General features: G+C 38.6%; 3 protein-coding genes across 6 annotated transcripts in view; 1 reads left to right on the top strand and 2 right to left on the bottom strand.

The window, feature by feature from the left end:
• Positions 1-4474, top strand: part of afap1l2 (actin filament associated protein 1-like 2) — a 41612-nt gene extending 37138 nt beyond the window's left edge. For both annotated transcript variants that reach the window (XM_020918390.2, XM_055150570.1), the window contains 7 exons: positions 1-90; positions 658-900; positions 1413-1692; positions 2226-2399; positions 2674-2849; positions 3550-3738; positions 3857-4474. The exon at positions 1-90 is cut by the window's left edge and continues 22 nt beyond it. In XM_020918390.2, coding sequence (XP_020774049.2) covers positions 1-90; positions 658-900; positions 1413-1692; positions 2226-2399; positions 2674-2849; positions 3550-3738; positions 3857-3883 — 1179 coding nt within the window. In that variant the 3' untranslated portion in view covers positions 3884-4474. The remainder of the gene's footprint in view (positions 91-657; positions 901-1412; positions 1693-2225; positions 2400-2673; positions 2850-3549; positions 3739-3856) is intronic.
• A 565-nt stretch (positions 4475-5039) lies between these two features.
• Positions 5040-19399, bottom strand: vwa2 (von Willebrand factor A domain containing 2). Its single transcript, XM_055150370.1, has 14 exons — positions 19287-19399; positions 14840-14901; positions 11863-11937; positions 11345-11478; positions 11163-11272; positions 10041-10238; positions 9424-9557; positions 8606-8735; positions 8366-8421; positions 8180-8287; positions 7049-7630; positions 6080-6631; positions 5442-5567; positions 5040-5353 (listed from the first exon to the last, which is right to left on the bottom strand). Exons 2-14 carry the CDS (start codon positions 14889-14891, stop codon positions 5220-5222), a joined length of 2391 nt encoding a protein of 796 aa, XP_055006345.1. The 5' UTR covers positions 14892-14901; positions 19287-19399; the 3' UTR covers positions 5040-5219.
• A 237-nt stretch (positions 19400-19636) lies between these two features.
• On the bottom strand, positions 19637-26632 carry tdrd1 (tudor domain containing 1). Of its 3 annotated transcripts, none has more exons than XM_055150258.1 (26): positions 26556-26632; positions 26125-26313; positions 25998-26056; positions 25836-25893; positions 25646-25760; positions 25510-25570; positions 25355-25432; positions 25108-25287; positions 24890-25033; positions 24641-24806; positions 24469-24552; positions 24189-24365; positions 24015-24122; positions 23765-23935; positions 23439-23696; positions 23222-23353; positions 22993-23100; positions 22719-22886; positions 22137-22457; positions 21955-22071; positions 21749-21871; positions 20852-21019; positions 20400-20783; positions 20254-20319; positions 20136-20179; positions 19637-20053 (listed from the first exon to the last, which is right to left on the bottom strand). In XM_055150258.1, the coding sequence occupies exons 2-26, from the start codon at positions 26279-26281 to the stop codon at positions 19982-19984; spliced, it is 3519 nt and encodes a 1172-aa protein (XP_055006233.1). In that variant the 5' UTR covers positions 26282-26313; positions 26556-26632; the 3' UTR covers positions 19637-19981. The 3 variants fall into 3 exon arrangements, with proteins under 3 accessions (XP_055006233.1, XP_055006231.1, XP_055006232.1); XM_055150256.1 differs by having other exon boundaries at positions 24454-24552; XM_055150257.1 differs by having other exon boundaries at positions 24454-24552; positions 26573-26606.
• Between the last annotated feature and the right edge of the window lie 181 nt (positions 26633-26813).

Below are 26813 nucleotides of genomic sequence, written 5' to 3' on the forward strand. Positions count from 1 at the left end.
GAGCCCAATACTTACATGGAAACCCCACCCTCATTTTCCCAAAATTCTGAAGAACTATACGATGACGTAGCATCGCTTGCAGATCCTGAGGTACAGTATAATTTATGGTCAATCCATCATCACTGACCTGTTGTATAGTAGAAGCTGTATCCATGGGTTACAAGTGATGAAAAAGTAGGACTGTTGCTATAGTAATTAACAATTCAGACCATTGCTGTTGTCATGATTGTACCATAACAGAAAATGTGATGCAAACCCATGTCTAGGACTCATGTCTAGGATTGTGCAATATCTTGAATGTGTACAAAAGGAAAAATTTTGTACTTTGCAAGTAACATCAACTATACCCAGAATTTACTTTGAGTAAAACATAACAGTTATCGAGTGACTTCAAAGTCTAGTTTGTAAAAAAAAAAAAAAATTTAGATATGTTTCTGCACTGTTCTGATCTATTATACTTTTACACTACATTTGAGTATTTTTGCTTTGTTCCAGTTATTATTTCTTATATATATATTCCTCATGTATATAGATTTTTTTCAAATTCTTATTCTGATTATATAAAAATAAAAGTTAACGTTTAAACTTCCCCTACAAATGAAATCTTCATCTAGAACTTAAGTACTCTAGTCACATGTTTGTCCTGTTGTCTCTCAGGATGTGGAAGAGACTGAATCCCTGCACAATGAGGACACACCCACAGAAAAAGACACAAGTGAAAACAGTGACACATATGAAAGTGTAAAAAGCACAAATGGTACAGCAGAAGATGCCGACAGCAGTATTTACCTGGACCTTATACCTGTACGCTCCTTCTTACACACGAGTGGAAAGAACTCACCTGCCAAAGACACTGTCACTGTCCCAGAGCCTATAGAAGAACACAAGGAGCCCATAGAGGTAAGTAGTAACTAATATTTGATATCACTGTTAAACTGAATACAATATACTGTACAAGTCAAAGTTGTAAATTTGCAAACTCAAGAATTTGTAAAATGTGAATGGAAAGAGCAGAGATGTGTTTTGTTTCAATCACATGTTTGAGTAATCCTGCATCATTAGTCTCCATCTCCAGAACTGAAAATGCTCTGTTCCACCATGAAGCTGTACTTTTCAAGTTAATAGCTACTTTTTAACAAAATTATCCAAATGATTCTTGTGAAGGTGTATGAAGTAGTGTGTGAAAGTGTATGTAGTTTAACACAGTGAAACACTTCCTGTATTACACATGACATCACAAAGTGGAGTGTTTTCTGTTTGTGAGAAGAACTAAATAAGCAGGATTTGTGCAAATTAAACAAAACACAATACCAGATATGTTTTTGATGAAGAAACAACATAACATAGACCTGAAAATAGTTTTTGTGTGACATTGTGTAACATTTGTACATCACATATTTGAATGATTACAGGTCAGCACACCCACCCCATCTGAAACAGTGCCAGTATTAAATGAACCAAACACCCCAGAGGAGCCCTCCCAAACACAAGTCCCATCACAGTCACAGGAAAAAACACTGAAGTCATCGCCCCAAAATCAGGAGAGTCTGAGGAGGGGCACCGTGGGACAGATCAGTAAAAGCTTCTTGAGTCCAGCTGCGCCAGGCCAAAGCAGCACAGGACATCAAAGCCCTCAAACACCCCGAGCCAAAAACATGAACGGGGCAGAGAGGCCAAAGACTCATTCTGTAGGTGAGGAAATACCACAATGTGATGCATGAGGATCAGCAGGGTCCAAGTTTGTTCAACATTTATGCTGATTATATTATTATATATATTATTATATGTTGTATTGTTTTTTAACATACTTGATATAGACCTTTACAAAGTATTTAAGGTATATACTAAAGTACTGCAATTTCAAAACACTTTTACTAAATTAGGCCTAATTCCACTCATTTAAAGAAAAGAATATGCATTGGTACATCTATTAATAACACTTATGCAATTACTGATACTACTGATTGTACTCATATAGGTTCTAATCTACTACTACTCTCTTTTCTCAAGAAACAAAATATAAAGTTGCTTCTAGGAAACTGACAAACCTGCTGTTTACATTTAGCCTTTTAAGGCAGTGTATTGTTAGAAACCCCTAGCGTCATATGTTTTCACTTTGCAATAGCACCATCTAGTGGCTGTTGCATATACTTACATTCAAAGGCAGATCAGTAGACTCAAATGAAACAAGATACTGATTTGTGTGTATATTCATGTCTTTTTAGGTTCCCATAGCACAGTGGAGGGTAAACTGGGGAAGAACCGCACTGAAGCTGACCTGAGGAGATACCGGGAAGAGCGAGAGCGCCTGGAGAGAGAGAGGGAGGAGGTGAGGAGCAGTCTGGCCAAACTGAAGAAAGAGAGGAGCGAAGTCAAAGAGGAGCTCACTGCATGCCAAGGTACATCTGAAAGATATACCTCAACCAAATAAAATAGTTTAACTTTACCTTAAAAGATATATAATAAGATAAATATATAAAATACCTACTTTTGTGTTTTAAATACACAACAGTAAATTGAATAAATCCAAATTTATATATTAACAAAAAATGCAATTAAATAAATAGGAAAGCTTTAACATCCAGCAAAGAACATATACATTAACACTGTTACAAGTTTGCAAGTGTCAGTAGTGTTAAAATCCTACTGTCATTCTTGCTATGTTTTGGTCAGACCCCAAACAGCAAGCTGCACTAGAGACCCGTCTAAAGCAGATGGATGAGGCGAGCCGGGAGGCAGAGAGGCGGAGGGTGGAGGTGGAGCTGCAACTGGTGGAGGTGAAAGAGAATCTGAAGAAGGCCGAGTCCGGACCCTTCACCCTGGGAACCACACTGGACCTCCAGGACACGGTCAGGACCACAGCCCATATGAGCTCATAGAATACAGCTCAACAGTACACACCCAAGTCGGGTTATATTAGCCTCACAGCATAACTGCTCTAGTCATTTTTTTGTCCAAAATGAGTTTTTCTATCTCATTGTGTCATTGGCTCCATCCTTGACCAGTTAGAAAGATTTTTATGGCCAAGAAAACACAAACTGCATCAGTCATCTTATGGACACATAGCAAAGTTTGCTAGTTCTTGGTATTTTGCAGAAATCATAAAAAAAAAATATGCTATGAGGCTAACAATAACTAAAAATTTCCATAAATTAATTCCATTCTTTTATTCATTCAGACCCAACCATTAAAGGCTAGCTACTGTGTAACTATTGATACAAAATCAGTATAATAAAACTAAAACAAAAATACAGTTGTATCATCAGGATGTTCTCAAATTGAAGAAACACATTTTGAGCTATTGATCTCTGTTAGGAAAAGGTTTAAAAATACTTATCCAAACCATCCAAAAAACATATCCTTACTCTTTGAATAGTAAAAAAAAAAAAGTAATAATACAAAATTTAAAGAACCAGGTCATTTTTTTTTTTTTTTTTTTCCAAAAAAAAAAAGTTAAGCAACAGCTGCATTTGCCTGTATACAAGCTCAACTACACTATTTTCTTCCATAAACACATTTATTGATCTCACATCTGCATTTTGTCTGTAGTCTAAAACTGCAACACTTCCACCATCTGTGCACCTGTCCACATCATCATCATCCCCATACCAAACGCCCAAAGCTTCCAACAGTACTGTGAGTGGAGATCCAGCCTCTCCTGTCAACTCCGCATCAGTGCTGAAAAACAGACCGGCCTCTATAATGGCAACAAAAGGCAAAGTTCTACAGAAAGCTAAGGTTAGTCTAATAAACTAGCTGACCAATTAACTATTTAACTAATTATTCAAAATCACTCATATGGCAAAATAAATGATAAAATGATCTACAGTAACTAAAATTGTTTATATCTTGACAGGAATGGGAGAAAATGTCAACCACTTGAGAATCTTTGAAATTCCTATGAACTGCGAAAGATAACATTGTCAAAGCTCCTTACATTACTTCACAGATCAGACAAGTTGTGACCACCAGTCTAATATAAACATTATACAAACAGATGGTAGACTTATACTTCATCAGAGCTACAGCTGCTCATCTGTTGGATTCAACCACTGCTCCACTCAACATTGACCTGAACTTGGAAATGCCCCCTGCACCTGCGGTTTTCTGGCAAATGTAACACCAACAATAAGGATGCAATGTTTGACAGATTTCTTGTACAGTATCTCCCTTGAACTCCAAACAGCTGTTGTGGTCAAAATGTTGTCTGATCCAGAGCCATTGGACAACACTGGTGTGATGTAAATGTAGCCAGTAACTACTGTTTCATCCATTTCCACATTGGGATTTCAATAAGGGTTTATGGCCACTAAAGACATAGAAACCAGCCTTCCTCTTGAAATGTTTCTTTGTACACTTTAGATTGTAGCTTGGTTCATATATGCTGGTAGCCAAGATGTAAATATATTTAGACCATTAGCCATTGGCTTGTATTGCTAGCTAAAATGCACTTTTTATTCAAATAAAATATACTGATAACAACCCTGGTCTAACTTTTATGTATGTTAACAGTTTTCGACATCACTAACAAATTATTAACTTAAGTGTCTTGTCACATTTCACATGGGGCAGTAATAGGGTGACCTGGCGTCCCAACAGATTTTCCCAAAACCAGTGATTTGTCCCAGTTTTTTTTACAAGTAAAGTCCCCGGTGTCCCTATTTTTGACCAGTGTGATCTTTGCCAACAACAAAGATAATAAATTGTCATTTGTTTAGCTAAAAAACAGAAGTCCAGTGCTTGAAAATGACCATAAGGCAACAAAGTGCACCGACGGAAGTCCCTCAAGTATAGACTGACCCACAAGTGAGTCGAGAATAGACAATGTTACGCGCTCTTTTCACAGTTTCATTTATACCACTCCAACCAGGGTGTGTCCCAGTTTTGAATTTAGAAAATCTGGTCACCCTAGGCAGTAGTAATAGTGTACTCTTTGTGTATGTCTATAGGTCTTATAAATGAAGGCCATCGGGAGGAGTGAAATTACTGATAATAACCCCGGAAGGAAGAGAAAATTGGACATGTATTTTTTTGGCACCATATATTTCAGTCTTAGTTGTTTGCATACAAAATACATATATTTATACAGTGAGCTATGACGTATTCAGTAGTTTAATAGAAAATCAAGGCACTTGAGTGGAGGCTTAAATAACACAATAACAGTAGCATGTTTTCCCTTTAACTCCCTTATATAAAATAATGTCCATGTGTCTGTGTTCTCATTGGCGTGTGCGTCTCTGTCTGCGGTGCTGTTTGTAGTGATGCAGCAGCTCCTTATGGCTCTTCTTCTGTCGACTCTTCTTCTTCAGGCCTGCAGGTTTGGGCTGATCTCCTCTGGATGACCTGCTGCTTTCTAAAAACACAAACATAGAAAATAATAAAACAAATACATCAAGGCCACAGACAAACAAACTAAAATGATATAATATAATTGGGCTGACTTGTTTCACAGTGTGGTCCCTCGTAGCCTTGGCACTGGCACCGGAAGCTTCCTCCAGTCAGTGTGATGCAGAGCCCATCATTCATACAAGGGTTGGGCTTGCACAGGTTCACTGGCTTTTTCACCTCTGAAATGTATAATGTTCTGTTTTGACTATTCAGTAATTACCACTCATAATCAAGAAGTGATCAAGTCATTAAAGACAGAGAGAAATGCATTCTTTATTTGAGGATATTTAGACTTAAATATTTAATAAGTATAATATTTATATATATATTTATATAGTTAAATAGTATATTTCAATATTGAAAATGAAATCAATTGTACTTTGTCTTCCAAATACAATTACTCTAAACCCATTGATTAACTGACATGACATCTTGATCTTTTTTATTTTTATTTCTTTGGTGCAAGTAGGTTAGGTTAGTTTATTTGCCATTTGTAGTTAACCACATTTGAAAAACATATGCAAAAAGCTCAAAGTGCACTATGAAACATAAAAAAGATGAAACACTAACCAAAAATATGTTGTGTGTACAAAAGGGTTATGTGATTATTCTAGTTGTCAAATTTTTTACTGACCAGGTAAATTTACCCATTGATATTTCAAAAACAACAGAACTGACAGAACTGCTTTACCTGTGCACACCATCTGCACCAGCACGTCCTCAAAGTACTTCAGATCATCGTAGGATGACACAGAGATCATGTGCTCCTCTGACCCAGCGATGGGCAGCAGCCTCTCCCTCTGCACGTCCCCTATTCCAATCACAAACACAGAAACTCCATTGTCTCTGAGCTTCTGCGCCGGGACCACCGCATCCTCCCCACTGGACCCATCGGTCAGGACCACCACGGCTTTGTTGACCCCCGGCCGCGCCCCTTTGGCCACGGTCAAGACATTGGAGTGGACGTGAAGGAGAGCAGCACCAGTAGAAGCCACGCCTCCTATGTAGTTTGCCTCCTGCACAGCTTTGAGGATGGAAGAGCCGGTCTCGTGCGTGTCCAGATTAAAGATAGTCCCAGCGCGTCGCCCGTAAGTGACCAGTGCCATCTGTGCCACATCACGGTTGATGTCGAACTGCACGGTGAGGCTGCTCACAAAGTCACGCAGAGAGGGAAAGTTATCTTTGCCCACACCTCCAGAGGCGTCCACGGCGAATACGAGGTCTACAGCTTGGCCCAAACAACCTATAAAACACGCAGATATCATTATTACTCACAAATGCTAAAGGATTACACATTAGCCAAGTTTATAAATACTATAATATCTTGAGATGTGGTATTGCGATAAATCGAACTGATAAATGCATTCACTGGTGTCTGTCAAAAAGTCTGAATATAATGTACATGTCAGACTTTAGCAGGGGAAATGTTGTTGACTTGTTGATTATATGATTATTATGACTGCAGTAAAATTAGCACTTTATATATAAAACTAAGATTCTGATCACAGTGACTTCTTAACAGCAGGATATGGCTTTTGTAAACTTTTATTTTTCTCAAATTGTAGTTTTGTCTGTTGATTGTGAAATTACTAACAAATTTATTACATAATTTCTTTAATGTAATATATATGTATATATATATTTTTTTATTTCAAAGTACCTTGAATGTCCACACTGCAGATCTTGGCCTTTAGCTCTGGTATCTTCGCATTGAACCAGTCCGGTGTGGAGTACGTGAGCGTCCTCTGTGGGTTTCCCGTAATATTGTTCAGTTGTCCCTTTAAATCTTCTGGGCCAACTCCAACCATAAATATCTCCCTGTCCCGTGCATATTTGGATGGTTCCACTACGTCATCCGCGGAGGGGGTAGCAGTTATCAGGGCCACAACTCTGGGCAAATCATCTGTAACATCTGTGAAAACTTGCGGGCTTAGAAAACCATGGCGTGTGACGTAGCGGAGAGCTTGTCCAGTCTTGGCCTCCCCTCCCACTGGCTGAAGAGCATCCACAGCTCGGAGAAGACCCTTGACATCCCCCTTAAATGCTCCGACTTGGGCTTCAACTTTGGTCTCTCCACCAAATACAGCCAGGCCAATTTTACTGGGAGTATCGTTGGCCATCACAGTTTGGAGGAATCGTTTTAAAAAGGACTTGAGTCGGAGGAAGCCTTCCAGTGTTAATGTGGATGATCCCTCCAATAAGAAGAGCAGGTCGACCGAACAATCCAGAGAGATGGCAGGAGCTAAAAAGAAGAGGAACATTAGTAACTTCAGTTTGTGCTTTAGCATCTTTATGTGGTTTCATGTATTAAATCTGAAATTCCTGTTGTCTTTCAAATAGGACATCATGCTCAATGGTGGGACTGACAGTAGGAATGTGATAATAATCAATACGCAGATACTAATCAATCCTCAAACTATTATTCAAACTAGGTATTCATTCAAGCAGGAAGTACTACTTTGGACATTTCTTGTAAAGGTCTAGAATCTAGATCTACATCAGCAATAATATAAGACCACATAATGTTGATATTACATAAAGAGCTCTTATTTTGTATAAAAAATAATAATATTCTGTTGAACAACAAAATGGTGTTTCATAATTTCACAGTACATAATCACAGTCAGCATCAAGCATTTTCCTTAATATTAAAATGAAATGTGTAATTTTAAGATTGTGAGAACACTAGCTAACAAATTAGCATTTTTAGAATATGCAAACAAGTTGGTAATGATTACAAAATTAGAAAAAAAAAACAGTTATCTCTGTAAATGTCCACAGTGCCACTAACCACAGTGCGGGTGTCCTCCATACCCAGGGGGGCACACACAGTGGTACCCCTCTGGTCCCTCAGACACACAGGTCCCCCCGTTCAGACATGGCTGGGAGTCACAAGGATCTGCAGAAATAAATGGAAAATGTAAACATGTATAAATTATATTATTACTGATTGGGTGAACATGTACATAGGCATTACCTGGGCAAATAGTTCGATGGCAGACTGTCTGATGTCTTTTATAAGCCTTGCTATAGCTAAAAAACAAGTAAGGTACACTTTAGTTTTACATAGTAAACAATGTTAACTACGCGATCAGAATCCATTAGTTTTCTTTAAAACTCAATAAATTTGTATTCTTTACATTTGTTTTGCTTAAGTACAGAAAATCTTTAAAAAGGAATTGCTGTTTCTTGGCTCAGTTACTTGTCCTCCTCTCACCTGTAGAATGGGCAGAGAGACGTGTATGGAGAGAAGCCTTTGGAGCCTTTCCAGCACATGAAGTTTCCCTGCAGCGTTTTGACTGTCTCTAATGTCTTCCTCTCACAGGGGAACGACTCCACCTGACAACCTGAAGGACAAGCAAAGGACAAAACCATGAGCTAGACACAAATACAAATTTGGTATATTAACAGAATGACAATTTCTCTGTTATCGAGTCTCAAACATGCAACCGACATGATTTTTTTTTACAAATACTGGTAACAGCTTAAAGGTGCATTGTGTTACTTTTCGGTAGTTGGTCCATTACATTCTTGTTTCTATGAAAATGTCATTACTCTGCTTGGAATGTTCCACAGTATGACATCTACCTTACAGTAATTCAATTACAGATTGAGTTATTGCTCAAAAATACATCGAAAAACAGGCATTCTGACTGTGAGCGGGGTTGCCACTTCACAGATCTGACCTGTAGCTTGGTTTGGTGATAAAAGGTTTAATGCAATACTGTGAAACATTCCAGACAAAGCAATAATATTTTCATGGAGATAAGCAGGTGGCAGACCCTCCACCAGAAATGTTACAAAGTACTCCTTAGTTATGCACACATGTAAAATCAAACCACAGTTATGTGTAGTAGTTGCTGCCATGTCAATAGCACATTATATTAGCATAAATATGTTTACAGAGACAAATGCAAAAGTACCAGATACCGATTCTAGCCACAGTTCAGGATGTGCTATGATGAAAAATAATAAGTGGTCATAATGTTAAAAGATGTTACACATATTTATAGAAACGTAAAAGGTGTCGCATACCGCTGGGCGTTGCACTGCAGACAGAAAACGTGGTCAGAGTGGTGTAAAGGCCATTGATGGCGTCATAGAAATGCTCCGCAAAAAACACATGGCTCTCAACGGGCTCACTGGCCATATCATGCAGCTCCTCCCACCTGAAAAGCACACACCCACATTCATCCATTCATTAACAATATGAAGATAGTGGTAGTTACTGGGTTGACATAAACATTAATACAACAGCTATTGATACTGAAAGATCACAATAACAGGACAAATCTGGACATTTTCAGAAGTAGTAACACATGGTAAAACAACAAAACAATTAAAACCTATGTTACAGTATTGTATAAATAGGAAAATACTGTATATCGAAAAATTGATAATATCACAATTGTTTTTCTGGATATCTACAAAATCTAAATATCAAGATGACTGATATCTATAAATAAAACTATTAAAAATTACAGCAAAACAAACAATTCACGTGTTGTGCTAGATTTGAACCTCAACCAAGACATGTTGTAACACCTCTCCTTATTGTTATTGTTGAAATATTGTCCTTCTGCAGCAGTGTGTTAAATTTTTGTGTTATGACAGCATTTATATAGCATTTCCTTGTCAAATTGATATTGTACCTGGGATAGCGCAGTCCCACAGCAAACAGCACCACTCCATTCTCCTTCAGTTGAGCAGCTGCTTGGACCACATTGCCCTGGGACCGTCCGTCTGTCAGGAGGATGGTGATTCGCGCCACGTCTGACGAATTCCGACCACCCTGGAAACCTTTTCTCAGGATGTACTTCAGAGCCAGGCCGGTCTGTGTGCTGCCACCTCTGTAGTAAAAAGTGAATTATTTTTCATTTGGCTGCAATTATGTATTTATTCATTTTATAATGTATGGATTACATGTTGATATGGTGTGATTCTGTGATTTCAAATTGACCTATTGATCAGAGTGAAAGGTTGCTTGTTGTTATAGTCTTTTCTCTAATCAGAAAAGCTAACAATCCAAACCTGTCAGATCACCAAAAGCACAGGAGCTGGTACTGTACAGTAGTTTGGATACTCTTTTGCTGTGCAGAGTAAAGAGTGGAAATGAACAACAATCAAAAGGACATCAATAGTGTCTTGTATTGATACTTTGCTGTGAAATCATGCTGTGGGTGTTGCACATATATCTCTAATGGTAAATGCTAAGGAGTTAGCATGGTGACACAATGCACACATTAGTAAACAGTGTAAAAAAAAAAAAAAAAAAAGATTGTCTGAAAACTGTATTTAAACAACACATTTTCAAGAGCCTGCAATCAATATGAGTGTTCATGGACCTGTGTAGGTGTTTGATAATGTAATTCCAACTAAGTCAGTTCTTTATGGTCAGATTATGTTACGTTTTTTTTATAATTGTGTATGCATAATATGTATACAAGTACTATGGGACTATAGGTCAAAAACGCAAATATGAAAAAAATGTCCACTTGCTATAAAATTGACCTAATGTACCAACCCATACAGACATTCCAACTGACCTGTTTTCTCAAATTCCTCTCTACTTGAATGACCACTGACCACCAGGAGTGGAGCCGGCTGCTCTAATCTGAAAATAATTTGTTTTCCTTTCCTCACAGTATTAGATATGGTTTGAGTTGTGGTGAGGGAGTTTAATAAAAAATCCTCCAAACATCTGCACTATATTTATATACATTCAGAAAATTGTGATTGCAACACGTGCCATAAAATACTGTTCTTGTGTATACCTGTAAGTTATTTTTTTCATGTGCTTCTTTAGTTCTTGCTTGGTGGTGTATTTGTCTAGAGAAATCTCCAAATGAGGGATGGATCCAAACTGAATCAAACCCACTCGAACCTGCAGAAAATAATTTTAGTAAACAGTTAATATAAGAGAGAGAAATGAAATACAAGTTAACAGGATACTAACCTTATCTGGCCCAATGTCTAAAGCCTGACTGAGTTTTATGGCGTAGTGCTTGGATCTCTCAAAACTGCCTTTGCCCACACTGTAGGACCCATCCAGGAGGAACAGAATGTCCATGGCAGCTGAACATTTCATCACTTCACACACAAAATGAAGAGCCAACATAAGGCAAACTTCAGTTCAATCAGTGCATTCTCCAAATCCTATTACAATATAATGGGTGCATATGGGATTGCCATGGTTAGTTTGCCAATGAGCCGTAGCAAAGCGGAAACAATACATTTCTACAGAAAGAAGAAGAACTGTGGAGAATGAGGAGACTACATTTTCTTTTTCTAGCAACAAATTCATAAAACTATTATGGAGAGGAAAATGTGCGATATTTGAAATCACTCCTTTGGAACTAATGGCACAGCTGAGTAGAAGGAATGCAGATGATAAAAAAAAAAAATCAATGTTTCTGATTTTAATTTAGACATGTATTGATGCAGTACATGATGCAGTAAATATAAAATGCTCACTCTCTCCTGCTGCATTGATCTTGTTAATGTTGTCATGACTGGTCTGGATCTCCTGTACCAAAGCCACTTGGTGAACTGATGGAGAAAGACAGAAAAAAAAATATTAAGACATAGCAAAATGTTTAATGTGTTGACACTGAGCGATAGAGATAAATTAGTTTTCACAATTAATCATATTTTAAAAGTGATTAAGATTTCTTGATATGCGTAAACTACTCCTAATATCGCAGCACTATCATAAAATGTAGTCTAATCTCATTTAGCCCCTTAAATCAAGGTTAGACTAATCATCCTTTGCACCTCTATTAAAACTATATTTTTCGTCTGCCTATAGCGTCACCGTTGTTTACTCTTATTATTGAAGCTCATTAGACATACACTCACTGTCCACTTTATTACGTTCAGGATGTAGATAATGTTACTCGGTTAGATTGGTATTTTCAGAATCTGTCAGACTTGCAGACACGCCCCTGTTTCCCACAGCAACAATAGCAGCCAGGTCACGGAGACATTGTCCAGTACAAAGATTGGATCGCCTGAGTGATTTCACAAACTCTGCACTTGTGAACCTTTCTGTCTTGAATCACAATGGACACACACCACACACTGTCATCAGCAATTAAGTTTAGCATAAGGTAACTGGTTAAAAATGGATGATATATTGTCAGATGTCAGGAGTGGAGGAAGAAGAAAGGAAATACGAGCTGAGGTACTGAAAACATCAAACGAATCTTCCAAGAGCTTACAATTATAATAATAAGCCATGGTTGAAATTTAGTACTAACCCTGACTTGACCCTGCCAAAATCTCTATAATTCTTGGATGGCTCTCATGCTGTAGGATGTGAGAAAAACAAAAAGGAAAATGGTTTATTAGCTTTCTCCATAATAAAAATGACAACAAAAATAATCATCAGAAAGTACTGGGGCAGGGAGAACACCTGTTTGGGGTCATCTCGAGACTGTTTGGGTCAAAACAGTTAATCTCTTGAGATGAACCATTTGTCAAACATGATGAACCAATAAGTATATATATAAATATTTATTTAAAGGTCCACTACGTAACTTTTTTGTAGCCTGCTTATCTGCATAGATATATTATTGCTTTGCCTTCAGTGTTCAACAGTATGGCAATAAATTGATCTATCTGAAGGAGACAAGTGGGTGATGCTACCTGACCAAGACAAAAGGTAAGATCTGTAGAGGGGCAACCAAGCTCACAGTAAGAATGCATGTTTTTTCCAAAGTTATGTTTGAGCAATAAAAACAACTATAACTGAACAAAGGATAGATAGATAAGACAGGATTAATGCTATAATTTGGTAGCCTGATTCATCAGCCGGTTTCACTTTGTAGAAACCGTCTGACCTCGCAGCATTAGGATTTGTTCGCTCGACGGTAGGCAGGTACTTTTTATCATTTAACCAATCGCTGTTATTTGGTCATGACATATGTAATGTACCCCTAACAGGGCTAACTGGTATATTAAGCTTTTCCCAAATCCCGTAGGAAGAAGGACAATAGCGTCTTTCCCCTTGATGAAATTCACCTAACACTCTCTTTGTTCTGGCTTTCATCATTGACAACACTGAATGTATGGCTCTTCGCTGATTGGCTGGTGCCCAAACTCGCACTTCTGGGGTTTTTGCGAACTGTCTAGTGTATTTTGATTCCTGACAGAGTCGCTGGAGAGAAATGAAAGCGGAGGCACTAGGTGGTGCCAGCCTGGCTAATAATTTCGAGCATTTCAGGCAAAACAATTGTACGGTATATTGGCTCTTTGCTTCAGTATGTTTCAATGGTAATATTATGACAAGTGAGGGATAATATGGTTCAAGAGGTTTGCCATGGGGAAGAATAATATACAAAATAAAATATGAAAATATTATTTGTGTCTTGGTGGTACAATTAGTATAGCGATGGTCTAAACTAACACAGATATTAACATACATGTCCATATGGAAACAATTCTACATCTTTTCCAATAGGGCTATTATATTTCAAGATCTCAAACAGATAAATTCAAAGAGATGAAGAAATACAGTTGTCAGCAGTTAAATAAATCACAAATTGGCTCAAATTGCATGAGAACGTAGTACCACCTGCTAACGTCCAACTCTGCGCTCAGCTGCTTCTTTCATCTGTCCTTAATTTAGTTGTCAGTCCAGACAGTTCACTCCTCTGGCCTCTCAGTGAAAGTTTCACCTTTTTTATTGCAATGGCTCAGTCTGTTTCTCTACAGCCCCCAGCAAAATGACTGGCAGTATAACTTGTAATCTATGTTTCAGAGCAAATAGCCTTGAATGATAGAATTAGAGGTATAAACTATTAAGAATGACCTAATGCCCACCCCTATGGAATGTTTGGAAAAACTAACCCAAAATGATAGGAAAAAAACAACTGACAACTCAATCTATTGTTGTACTTAAATAAAGAATCATGCAAGTTATTTTAGTGCAAAAACTGTAAAATTAGTCAACTTTTCTTGGATCTAAAAGTGAAATCAAATTTCTTGTGTCTTTTACAAGCTGTGGTCAGAAGCTCCAACATGTTATCCACCCTGTCAGCACAGGAGGTGGATGTCCATGGTGTTGGAACAGTCTGGTTTCCAAGTTCAAAGTTTTAAAACACTCACTAATAAATACTTGAGATGGTGCTAAAGCTGTCATTTTTAAAAACAACCAGAGATTATATGACCCCAAGACTCCTGTCTCTGCCGCAGGGTAAATACCAGCTCTCCAACGTCCAATATGCTACTACACCATAAACACAACTGGAAATGCGCAGGAAATCATTCTAGACAAAATGAGGACTCCTTGCAAAGTGGAAGTTTAAGACATCAGGTTCAAAGCAAAAGACACACAGGGCATTGAAGAAAGAAACTAGTTGAAAATGAAACAAAATAAAAACTTTCAAATAAAAACTTTGTTGTAATAAATTCCAAAATTGAGAGTGAGAAACAAATATTATTAGCTGACCTTGGGAAAGCAGCAGCAACGAGAACAGTGAGAGATGGACCTCACCACACATGATGACACACCTAGAAGAAGAAAAAAAAAACATGAATTTGTCATATTCTAAACTTTTCATTTTAACAGTGCTCTAATGTTTCCATACACACATTTGAATTACTATTCAAATATGTCCCATATGCTATAATGCATTAGTATCATATTAGTATCAAAGGGTCAGTCTTACACATATGTTATAATGTTGGTCCTTCATCAAAAACATACAAGGCGTTGTTTGATTAAAAGGAAGGAAGTGCTCCACTATGTTTTTAAACTCCATACACCTTCACTAGAATCACCTGGGTGACTTCAGCTCTGGAACTGCCAATCTCTACAGAACAAAAGGTAAAAGGTAGCCATTAACTTGAAAACTACCACTACATGACATCACAAGCAACAGAGCATTTTGAGCTTTGGAGACGTAGATACACTAATAATAAAGGGTTAATCAGACATGAGTGAATGAAAAAAAACACAACTCCAGGTATGTTTTTGAGGAGGTAAAAGCATTGTAGCATGGCTTAAAGCTCACAAGAGCAAATTCTGTGTAATATTGGACCTTTAAAGCCAATGTTGTGAACCTGAATTTAATTTATTCCAGTTAAGATAAATGTACTTTATATTAAGCAATGTATTGTAAAAGAAGCTAATTTAGTAAATAATGAGACTTTAAGACATGCTAGTATAATATGCATTTGGTGGATAAGAACAAGTACAGGAAGCCACTGCCAGACACCATTTTTTATCCAGTTAGTAACAGCGTGAGTCTATCCCTGACAGCTGATTCTCAGTGATCAGAGTGACAGGAGGACTAAGTGGGCAGGGCTAACCGTTCAAACTAAAACACGTTTGTGACTCACTGTTTACAATCAGACCCTTTAATACAGGTGTTCAGGGTGGTTCATTATGGTCCATTATATACAGAAGCCGCAGTATTTCCTACAATAGATGCCTCACTCTCCCATGACTATGTTAAAGAATAATCTGTGTTATGACTACCACGCTGCTCTCAACTGTCACCACAAGATTACACAGAAAATATATGTTCGGCCTCTGTGCTGTGGTATGCTGGCTAGAAAGGTAACAAGGATAATGGCTGAGGCTCTTAATGCTTTTGTTCTCAACCACTGGGTCAAATGTGGGATGTGGGCATGTTCTTACCAAGTAACAGGTGGAAGGAAGCTACAAGAAATCAGTTATGAAAAATATCTTTTACTTTTAAAGGTCTTATATGAAGCAAAATTGACTCTTGAGAGCTTTAAGCTATGTTCAAAAGCTGTTACCTCATTAAAAGCATACCTGGAGTTGTGTTTTGTTTCATTCACACATATTTGAGTAACCCTGCATTATTAGTCTGTCTACATCTCCAAAGCTCAAAATGCTCTGTTCCATAATGTGGTTTTCTCTTTTACAATGGTCAGAGATGGCCGATTTGAGTTGACCACTGTAAAAGAGAGAACAATATTAAGGACTGGGTGGAGCAAACATCGTCACTGGATTAAAGATTCAATCAAATTACGGAAACATGCCCACGAGACTATAAACCGGGACGAGGGGGCTGGGATACTGTCCTGAGGAAGTTGGACTTCAGATGGCACTGTCATCCTTCCTCCACCGGTAGGAAGACAGTGCCAAAACCTGTATAAATCAGCTGACCAGACACATTACAGCAACATCACGTGACCACTCTGAGGAAGACCGCTAGTGAGCAGTCTAAACTATCAGGTATGAAAACAAAGTCTTGGTCTGTAAAAAGAACATAATAACATATCTTTAACTTTAGTTTAGTAGAGATTAGCAATTCCAGAGCAAAAATTATCCAAATGATTCCCGTGAAGGTGTATGCATTTGAAAACACAGTGGAGCACTTTACTGTATTACCATATGACATCACAAGGTGGAGTCGAGTGTTTTCTGTTTGAGAGAAGAACATGTGTGGATGAAACAAAACACATCTCCAGTTGTGTATTTTTGATGAGGAAACAACATTATAACATAGATCAGAAAATAATATAATATAGGCCCTTTAAAGGTACTTTGTAGATTTGCAAAATACTACAGCAAGTGTAGAATTATTAACCTATGGAATTGCTAACTCTGCATTAACCCAAAGAACTCTTAATGTACAATACCGTAACATCTGATTAAAGTAATATTTGAATTTGTTAGGCCTGTTTTTGCCAGACGCCCTTCCCAGTGAAACCTATCAAGCAAGGAGTGGCAAGTGACTAAAGAACAACACTACACTTTTCTGTACTCAAACATTAATCATTAGAAGTGTAATTAAAGGCATATCCCTCTTTCTAATTGTATTGTCTGCACTGAACAAACCCCTTGTGTAAGAGTAATAAAAAGTTAAGGAGCTGAGGACAAGGTTTGATTAAGCCTGGGTTACTGATAAGCCAGTCCTAATATCCTGCCTCTGTCTCTCTGCTGGGGCTGGACATGTCCCCCACAGATTGGCCGGTGTGTATTTCAGACACACAGGCTCTGGATTGTGTGCTGCATGCATGTGGTGCTTAAAGGAGTCAGTCTGAGATATGAATCTGAGGAGATGACAGGAGGTGGCGCTATGAAGACAAACATAGATAAACCATTTTGATGGACCATCCAAGTTCTATGGGATGCCAAGAGAATAGTAAGCTACTTTGGTGTTACTGCTGACCCCTCTGTTATAATGTTTCCTCCTCACAAACATACCTGGAGTTGTGTTTTGTTTCATTCACACCTGTTTAACACACAAACCTTGTATATTTATGCTTACTTTTCGCAAATGGAAAGCACTGTTCCACCTTGTGATGTCATGTGGTAATACCGGAAGTGGTCCACGGTGTTTTTAAACTCCATACATCTTTATTTGGATCATTTCAGTCCTAGAATTGCCAATTTCTACTGAACAAAAGGTAATATGTAGCTGTTAACTTGAAAACTACTGCTTCAAGACATCACACGGTAGAACAGAGCATTTTGAGCTTTGGGGATGTAAACAGACTGATAATACTCAAACATGTGTAAATGAAACAAAACACAACTCCAGTTATGTTTTTGAGGAGCTAAGTAAGTATAATGTGGCTTAAAGCTCACAAGCACAATTTTGTGTAATATAGGACTTTAAATGTCATAATTGCATGTGCCAAACCACCTTGAGAATGCACAATCTTGTCTCATCTGGAAAGAAGATTTAAGCCCGGTTAGTAGTTGGACGGGAGACCACTGCAACTGTCTGGGAGCAGCAGTGGCTCTAGCACATGCTGCTGTTGTGTCCTTATGCAAGACCCTTCACTTCTAGCCATGCATACATTTGATGGGTCACTGCTGGTAGAAAGTAACACTATAACTAACTAAATTAATTAAAAGCAGTACTGCATTGAATACTGCTTTTCTGTACTATAAAAATGTATCGTTATTTCAAAACACGAATTAACACAGTATTCATGAAAATGTGACAATGTGTCACTTTTTTTTTATACCTATGTGATTAATCTCTAGGCTATAATTTACGTAGAAAATGTGTATGATCTTAAAATACCATTGAAAAAAGTACCACCTGGCACCTGCACACACTGAGATTAGGCCTGCAGTTGGTACTACAGACATGTACTGGAATTGGCAGCTTCTTCACAAGAATTCCCCCCCTCCCACCCAATTCTGTCTGCACCACAGCCAGGTCCAAGCAACAACACATAGCCCCCCCCCCCAAAGATGACAACAGGCAGAGCAACCACTATATATAGACTATTAAACAGTGGTTCCAACCAAATAACTGTCTCTTGTGTGTGGATCATGTGGCTAAAATTTAACCATCCTTCAATGAGAAGTGAAATGAGGCCAAAGACATATCCCTCTCAGCCTATCATTAAAGAGGAGTGGCAAGTGTTGGACCAACTTCATACAACATTCTGACGTCTCTCCAGGTCTCATTTTACCACTCATCACAAACAAGTAAAACATATCAATACAGATTAGGCTACCCATCACAAAACCGAAGCTAGGCCTGCTTTTCAATCTTTTCAACCTTTCTGTCAAATCTCATTCAACGTCATTCAAACGTTTGACGATTACTATAGCCATAAACGTGAGCCATCTGTCCGGGGGGGTCAGTAGGTCTGAGAGGTGGTCTGAGGTGGACCCAAACATGACATAATGACAAGTTCACTCCAGTAAACCAAACAAATTACCGCCTGTCAGACAGAATCTGTTTACGTCGGATGCTTTGTTTGAAGAATAAATTAATCTCTACAGACTGCCAATCTGCGCTGGTTCAACATTTAGGTGATAACAGTAATCCAGGGTGGCCCTGACCTCACAGCATATCCTGTGGTTTAAGATCCAAATTAGTAGCCTACGGTGCCAAATGTTTTGAAGCAATACTACGCACTGCAGAATCCACAAACTTCAACAAAAATCCTCTTACCATGTGCTATCCAGTATCCTTTGGTAGGCAATAATTTGCTATATTGACAAGGTCAGCAGGACCCCTCTCCTCGATGTGTCGGTGCTGCCCGGACCCGAGGAACTGTGCTAAGTGTGCGGGAAAGAGGCGGCGAGCAGCGACCCCACCTCCCGCCGGGCCCACCTCGGCATATACATACCTGCCGCCTGCCCGCCCTGGAACAACCCACTCCGCGTGAGACGCGCTCCTTTAATCAACACTTTGGCTTTTATGATAATGTTAGAGTAAGATGCTTGTACAGGAAGATTAAGACGTTCTAACGTACAACGTCTGACACACATTAAAATAGTAAACCACACATTTCATTTAAATTTTTTTTTAATGAAAAGTCGTGAACATGTGTCAAACAAATGAAGCTGGGTCATACCGCTGTAACCGATGATATGACTTAACAGAGAAGTAGGCTAATGCGTGTGCGCAAGAGACTTAAAGTAGGCCTACATGAAGAACTCGCAGCTCAATTATGTAACAGACCAACTTATCAAGCGTAACATTCATTAAACAGGCATTCACAGTTAAACAGAGCCCAATATAAAATGTGACTAAAATGTTGATGATAAAATTAAAAAAGGAACAAATTAAAATCACATGGTTCAAGCATTTAGGCTACTGTAAAAAGGAACTATTCTTAAGCAGATAAGTTAAAATAAACAACACTATTTTGTATCCGCAATCAGTTTCTTGATGAGGGAAAGCTGCACTTGCATGATCTGTTCCAGTTGATCCATCTGTAAAGAGCTTAGGAGGTTTAAATGATCCCAATATGAACATTTTCAATCATTTTGTAAATTAACAGAGCACAAAACTTACCTTATTCTTCAAACTCTGACAGCAGCAACTGGAAGCTAATGCATCTAAATGACAACATTTTCAGTCACTGAATATTCAGCACAATCACAGAAATAAACAATGTTTATTAAACACTTGCCTCGAGTCTTTGGGTCAGTTGTGCAGGGTGGTTCCATGTGTCTGAGAATTCTCTGAACTGGATTCTCTGTAAAGATTGATTATAGAGAATATAGAGTCAAAAGCACAGTATAATGTGAGATGACAGAACCAGAATATAAAACTAACCATGTACTGCCTCTGTGCTTGTGCCCAGAGGTGCTGGTGGCAGAGGCAGCTGGATCTCCTGGGTGGTAGTTCTGCTTTCACATTTGTTGGTTTCGGGGGGCACACTGAGCTCTGGACCTTTCTCAGTTCTATCATCAGCGTTGGACACACTGCTGGCAAGTGTAGTATTGGGGACTGGAGCAGTTGTGTTCTTTGAATGTGCCTGTAGAGCATCTAAAATCATGGCCTCCACGAGCCCACCTCCACTCTCAGTGGGCAGGGACAGAGAGAGCACATTAGAATCACCATCAAATGACTGGACTGTGGCAAGGACACCCTGCTGTAAAACAGTCAGAAACATCTGCAGCACATCCTCTGACCACTCCACCGGGAAATTAGCTTTACCTGCAACATACAAAATAACAGTTTGATTATTAAGGAAGTTCAAGTCTTGTATAATCAGGACATCTTACCAACAAGACTGCATCGAGTGACTTGAAAAGGTAGCTGGAGGAAACTGGCTGGGATGGGCAAAATATCTGACAGTGACACCTTCTCAGAGTTCCCATAGTCTGCATAGATGACACTCGCCTCTTGATCACAGACCTCCAGAACCACTGCACGGTACCAGTTATTATCATCTGAAAAATATGTCTACATTAATTCATACAACATATTACTGAATCCACATGTAAGCCGTAAGCATTAGCAGGATTTCATTTAAAACCTTTTTAAAACTTTTTCCTAAAATGTCCATTAAAAAGACCATGCTGTTAGCTGGGCTATGGAATGTATGCCTGGCCATTCTCCTGCTCAAATGCTGTATTTAAGAAGAGCCGCTCCTTCGCTCCACTTCTCATACGCTGTGTAATTACATCCACGAGCAGACACCAAATTACCAGCTTAGATGTGCACAGGCAGCAGCCAACAAGACAAGTCATAGAAGAAAACATAAAACTAGTTTGAAGAATGGGAAATAAGACTGTGTGTGTGTCGTACAAGAGCAGCTAGGTGCAGAGCTTCCCTGTAATTTTAACACAATAAGCAGGAATGACAGGTCTTATGTGTGAGGGATTCCCCCGCCACAAAGGCCAAATAAAACTGTATCTAATGTCGTCAAACTACTGAGTTAAATGCTAGATAACAAATATAATGGCAGTTTTTACAAAGAGTCCAGATGTATCTGTCACACATATGATGTAGACAGAAGGCAGATTGTGTTTTTCAGCATTTGATGGATTTGTTTGGTTCAAGTTTTACCATATAGTCTTTACTACAAGTTTCTCGCATTTGGATCATATTTTAATGTATATACATGCTATTAGACTCTAACACCAGTTAGATGATATGGCATGCATGTTTCTATTTACCAGAGAAGCGGGCACAGCATGCAGCTCCAGTAGCAGGTTTGCCTGTAACAGATGGCTGAGAAACCTGACTGTTGCAGTGTTGAGCCAACTGAAGCATCATTTCTTGAAGCTGCTCCTCACCAACTAGCAACATAAACAGTTGAGTTTAGTGTTTACATTTATAATACAGTACAACAAAGGAAAACGGTCAAACGTAAGTTATGGACCTTGTCTACGGCCGAATAGATAGAAAAGAGATGGGTTGGATACAGCAGCAATACAAGGCTGAAAGGTCTGATTGACTGGCAGCACTATGGTTTTCCAGTCCACAGGAAATGATGTCTCTGCAGGACAATACATTGTTCATCCCTTAACATCATCTGACAAGATTATGCAAAGTGCAACCCACCTTCAACCTGAGATGGAGAAGCATCTGGTATCCGCTCTGGAGCAGCTTTGCTAGGCACTTGCTCTTGCCTGTTCTCCAAAGCGCTTTCATTCTGTATGTCTGAAGTCAAAGCAGCCTCTTGCTTCCCTTTCTCCCCAGAAAATTTGGCCAAAAGCTCTGAGATTAGGGTGGCAGCCACACTTCGGCCTTTGCTCTGCAGCTCAACACCATAACCATCTTCAGTGACAGAGAGCACACGTGCTGGGAGAGCCTCACCCTGAACCTGAGTCTGGAACCACAGGAGGGCTTCACTGGTCCACTCTGAGCCCCAGGGCTCCACACCTGAATACATACAAACATAGTTACTTCAGCAACAAATGTCATGGTTATTGCAAAAGGAAGAGGTCAAATAAAACTTTTTCAGTTTTTATGTTGAGTTAGCAATAAAGTAATTTACCACAATGTCATGCTGAAAGGTGTACTATTGCAATAAAAAGGTAGACATTTAATATAGTTATCTTAAAAACTGTTTAAAAAAAAATTGTAAATAACATGTAGTATTTCATTGACACTTTACACCACTAACAGCACAAGACATGGTACCTGCAAGCCAGCAGGGTACTGCCAAGAAGGGTAGTGTCAGGAATTTGGCTGTAATAGGTCTTAGATCGCTCTTCTTCACACTGATACAATAACCGTAATCTACAAGTACAACCATAACTTTGTCCTCAAACAACTGCTTCACCAGAGCCCGAAACCACTTGTCATTATCTGAAAAAACAAGTAATTTAACATGAAAGTACAGAGTAATTTAATTCAGACAAATTCAGTTGTGAAAATTTCATGACAGAATTTGATACTTGGCTTAGAGACTCACCAGGTAAAATGGCACAGCAAGGCTCTCCCAATTTTGGATCAAAGTTTGAAGACTCTGCCTCACAATAAGGCTTCAACTCTGCTTCTAGTGTCTTTAAAAGCTCACTGTCTGGGATGTAAAACATTTTCACATTCTTTAATTTTATGACTGTAAAATGTTTTTGTTTCATTTACAAAAAAAAGTAAATAAAACTAACTAAACTAAATAAAAAGTATAATAGAATGGCCACCTTTAGGATTGTCAATGTGGCAGAAGAATTTGCTAGGGCTCTCCACCCAAAGGACTTGCAGTGTCACTGTTTGGCCTTCAGGGGGAAGTTCAGTACAAGTCCACACCAGAGGTTCTGGAGCCGAGCTACACTCTTATGAACACAGCATTTGTGTGTCAAAAAGCCATTTTTGAAGACCAAAATTCAAATGCAATTAATGATCTATTCCTGTATTTACCAGGCACTTCTTGAGTAGGAAGTGATGCCTCTGTTAGCTGATCAGTGTCGCCGTTAACTACAGCAGGTGCTGCAAAACCAGCCGCAATCAGCAACTCTGCTATGTTAGCCTGTGGATCGCTGGTCTCATCAATAATTGTCACCAAAGCTTTGCCTTCGTGAGGACCCTGGATTTCAATGCGCAGAATGCGGTTTGAGACTCTTCTCTGCAGAGCAAGTAAGCACTCTTCTGACCAGTTCTCTCCAACTGGCTGTACACCTTTTGAAGACACAAAATATTTGACATGACAGAACTGAGAAGCTTCTAACATTAATAATACTGCATACCCGCTAAACCACAAGTCATAGCCTGCATTGGTGTATCCAGTAGAAACCGAGCAATCGGGCGCAAATTGTTTAAATTTACATCTTCTGAGTTGCCGAAATCCAGGTACCCAACACAGACAAGTTCTTCTGATGAATAGGCAAGTATTTTAGCCCGGTACCACTGCTTGTCCTCTAAAAACACAGATATAGCTTCTGAATGAGTGTGATTTATCAAATTAATATACAAGCAATTGTAGAATAACTATAGTACCGGAGAATAGGGCACAGCAAACTGTTCCAGGAGCTGGTCTGAAATTACTTGACACAGGCATTTGGCTACAGTGCTCTCTTAGCTTCATTTGTAAATCCTGTACAACTCCTTTGAACACAATAACGAGAGTTATTTCAAAATTATCACATCACATAGAATATATAAATAACTTACCAGCATTATCTACTTTCTGTACAACTATTTTTTCAGGTGATTGAAAGTGGGTGACAACAACCAAGAAGGAGTCACCCACTGCCTGCGTAAGGGGCTCTGGGACCTGAGCCCACAAGTTGTCATCTTTGCCATTTAAGTTACATTTAAAATTTTCCATAGATGCGCTTACCATGGCAGCTTAAGAGTAAAATAAATAAAGGAACACATTTACACATGAGCAAAGAATGTTCAGTGTTGTAACTACTTAATGAAGAACAAATACTACATGTTTTGTTAGTACTTATGTCTTGTTCTCTTGGTGTTTTGTTGATTTCTTCCTTTATGGCATATTCATGCTCCAAAAGAAAGGAGCTCAAAGTATTTCCTGAAAAAGTCAAAATTATTTTTTCAGTAAAAAACAATAGAAGCAAAAACAAAACAATCACAAAAATCAAAATTGAGCAAACCCATACCCCTAGAAAGCACTATGTCTACTGCATGGACATGGCCTTTGTCCACTGAGTCCAACATCTTCACAGTGAGAGTCTTTCCTTCCAACAGCTGTCTTACGGCTATACAACATTTGCCTGACCAAGCATCAGCAGCTGGCACCACTTCAGCAATACAGCACTCAATTGCCTAAACAATCAGTAAAACAAAAAACATTGTGCAATATGGATCAGATTAGCTGTACAAACTGCTATGAAACACTGCAGACTTACACAAGGACCAAACTGCTGCAGCTTAGCAGTCAGAGGCTTAATTCGTTCAAAAGGGACTTTTTCCTCATTGCCAAAGTCAATATAAAGGACATGAGCAGTGTTCTGGTCAGCAGCCAAGTTTTGGACAAGTCCTCGATACCAGTTCTGAACAGAAGAATGTGATAGGTAATAACAAGGAATTCATTTGTGTGTTGTTGTACATGTATGAAATAACTTACCATATCACAGGAGTACTGCACAGCACACACCTCATCCACAACAGGTGTGTGTGCAGTCGCAGTTGGAATGCTGTAGGTTTTCTGGAGCTCTATGCTTATCATTTGAAGAGCCTCAAGAGTCTCATTGCTTTGGGCAATAATGAAGAAGCGGCTAGGGCTATGAAACTCAACAACCACTGCCTACAACACAACCACAATGACAATGGTACTTGATAAATTTTCCAGTTGTAATCTGTAAATCTTCTACCTGGATTTCTGTTCCTTTGATAACTTTTGAATGTAAATCCTTCATATAGACTCTCTGGATGCCGGCTGTGTCAGTATGCTGAGTGTGTAATAGAAATTTGGAAGATGATAGATTAGACACATAATAACATTAACATTAACTTTCAAAAAACATACATTTGGATCACCAGGTTTGTCACCTGAGGCTGGTGAGACACTATTGTTGAGGGTTTTGTCTCTGTAAATGAAGTGGTATTTTGATTTAATACAAAAGACTTTACAATTCTCTCCTAACCTGAAAAATAATAATCACTTTGTCAGTTCAGCTTCAATGCCCTTGCAAATGTGTTTATGTGAGTTCCAGTCCTGCGTCAGACAAACAGCTGAGCAATAGGCAGTCGTCTTACATCGCTTACAGTGGGAATTTCCTGTCAGTGAATATGCAAAGGTTTAATTTAATTCATTATTTACAATGTCCATATATGAAAATAAGCCATATGCACCTTGTTGTCCACAGAAGTTGCAGAAATACACAGTCATTGTTGGGGTTGTGTGGGCAATCTATAAAAGAAATTTAGAAAAAGAAAAAAAAAAAAAAAACGAGGTAAAAATCTAAACTAGTCTTTTATTTTAACAACCAAAACAAGCGTTCAAAGAATACTTACAGCAATCTCATCTCTACTGTCAGGTGGATTCATAAGGCTACCCGGTGATGGGAAAATATCTGTAAAGATTATGAGTAATCATGTTTTTAATAAAAAGTACTTTATGGTGATAATTGTAAAGTCTTACCTGGTACATTGCTGATTAAGGCCGGGCGTACAGGTGTAGGGAGCAGCGCGCTCCGTCCTGAAGATGGCGACGCAGCACGTGGAACCGCTGGGCCGGTGGAAGGTCTCCTCAGAGGCAAGTTCGGCCGAACCAAGTTTGAAGGGAAAGCGAGATTCATGATCGCAATAGCGGCAGTTACGATGTCCGATGCTAAAAATGTAACAAAATATAATAATAGTAACATTTTTAAAAATTGCAACTAAATCTAAGGGGGGATACGTTGAAACGGTTTGCCAACACAGCTAGCTAATAACTGCAACACTTATGCTAATTAATGAAAAGAATAACATTTCACACTCAAACTTACTTATTTATACGGATAAATATATATATATATATATATATATATATATACCATCGTATATCATAATTACTAGTAATACTATACTTACCATAAGACCTATTTTACCTTGAAGCACGTGTTGTTGATCGTATTAGATGTGTAGCGCATGCGCAGCAAGGTACAGGTACCGTAGAGGCGTCCGAAAACATAAAAGCCCTGTGTTGTGCATTTATACACTTATCAAATTTCAGAGAATTGCTTTCCTTGGATTTTTAATTTATTTTTATTTTTTTTACTCAATTTGGGCCATATGTTAATAATTTACTATATTTAAAGGTGCACTGAGTCACTTTTCTGATGAAGGGTC

The sequence above is a fragment of the Boleophthalmus pectinirostris genome, unplaced genomic scaffold (genome assembly GCF_026225935.1).
Source record: "Boleophthalmus pectinirostris isolate CB_2022bp ecotype Guang Dong unplaced genomic scaffold, ASM2622593v1 HiC_scaffold_14, whole genome shotgun sequence".
In the NCBI taxonomy this organism is placed as follows: domain Eukaryota; kingdom Metazoa; phylum Chordata; class Actinopteri; order Gobiiformes; family Gobiidae; genus Boleophthalmus; species Boleophthalmus pectinirostris.

What these genes read in the sequence shown, in the direction of transcription:
- tdrd1 (XM_055150256.1), bottom strand. Translation starts at nt 26,281, where the DNA reads ATGAATCTCGCTTTCCCTTCAAACTTGGTTCGGCCGAACTTGCCTCTG. An exon ending in CAACTTCTGTGGACAACAAG is followed by an intron (nt 25,761 to 25,835) that starts GTGCATATGGCT and finishes ATTCACTGACAG; the next exon opens with GAAATTCCCACTGTAAGCGA. An exon ending in TCTATTCGGCCGTAGACAAG is followed by an intron (nt 21,872 to 21,954) that starts GTCCATAACTTA and finishes TTATGTTGCTAG; the next exon opens with TTGGTGAGGAGCAGCTTCAA.
- vwa2 (XM_055150370.1), bottom strand. Translation starts at nt 14,891, where the DNA reads ATGTGTGGTGAGGTCCATCTCTCACTGTTCTCGTTGCTGCTGCTTTCC. An exon ending in TCTCTCTGCCCATTCTACAG is followed by an intron (nt 8,422 to 8,605) that starts GTGAGAGGAGGA and finishes CTTGTTTTTTAG; the next exon opens with CTATAGCAAGGCTTATAAAA. An exon ending in GGGACCACACTGTGAAACAA is followed by an intron (nt 5,354 to 5,441) that starts GTCAGCCCAATT and finishes TTGTGTTTTTAG; the next exon opens with AAAGCAGCAGGTCATCCAGA.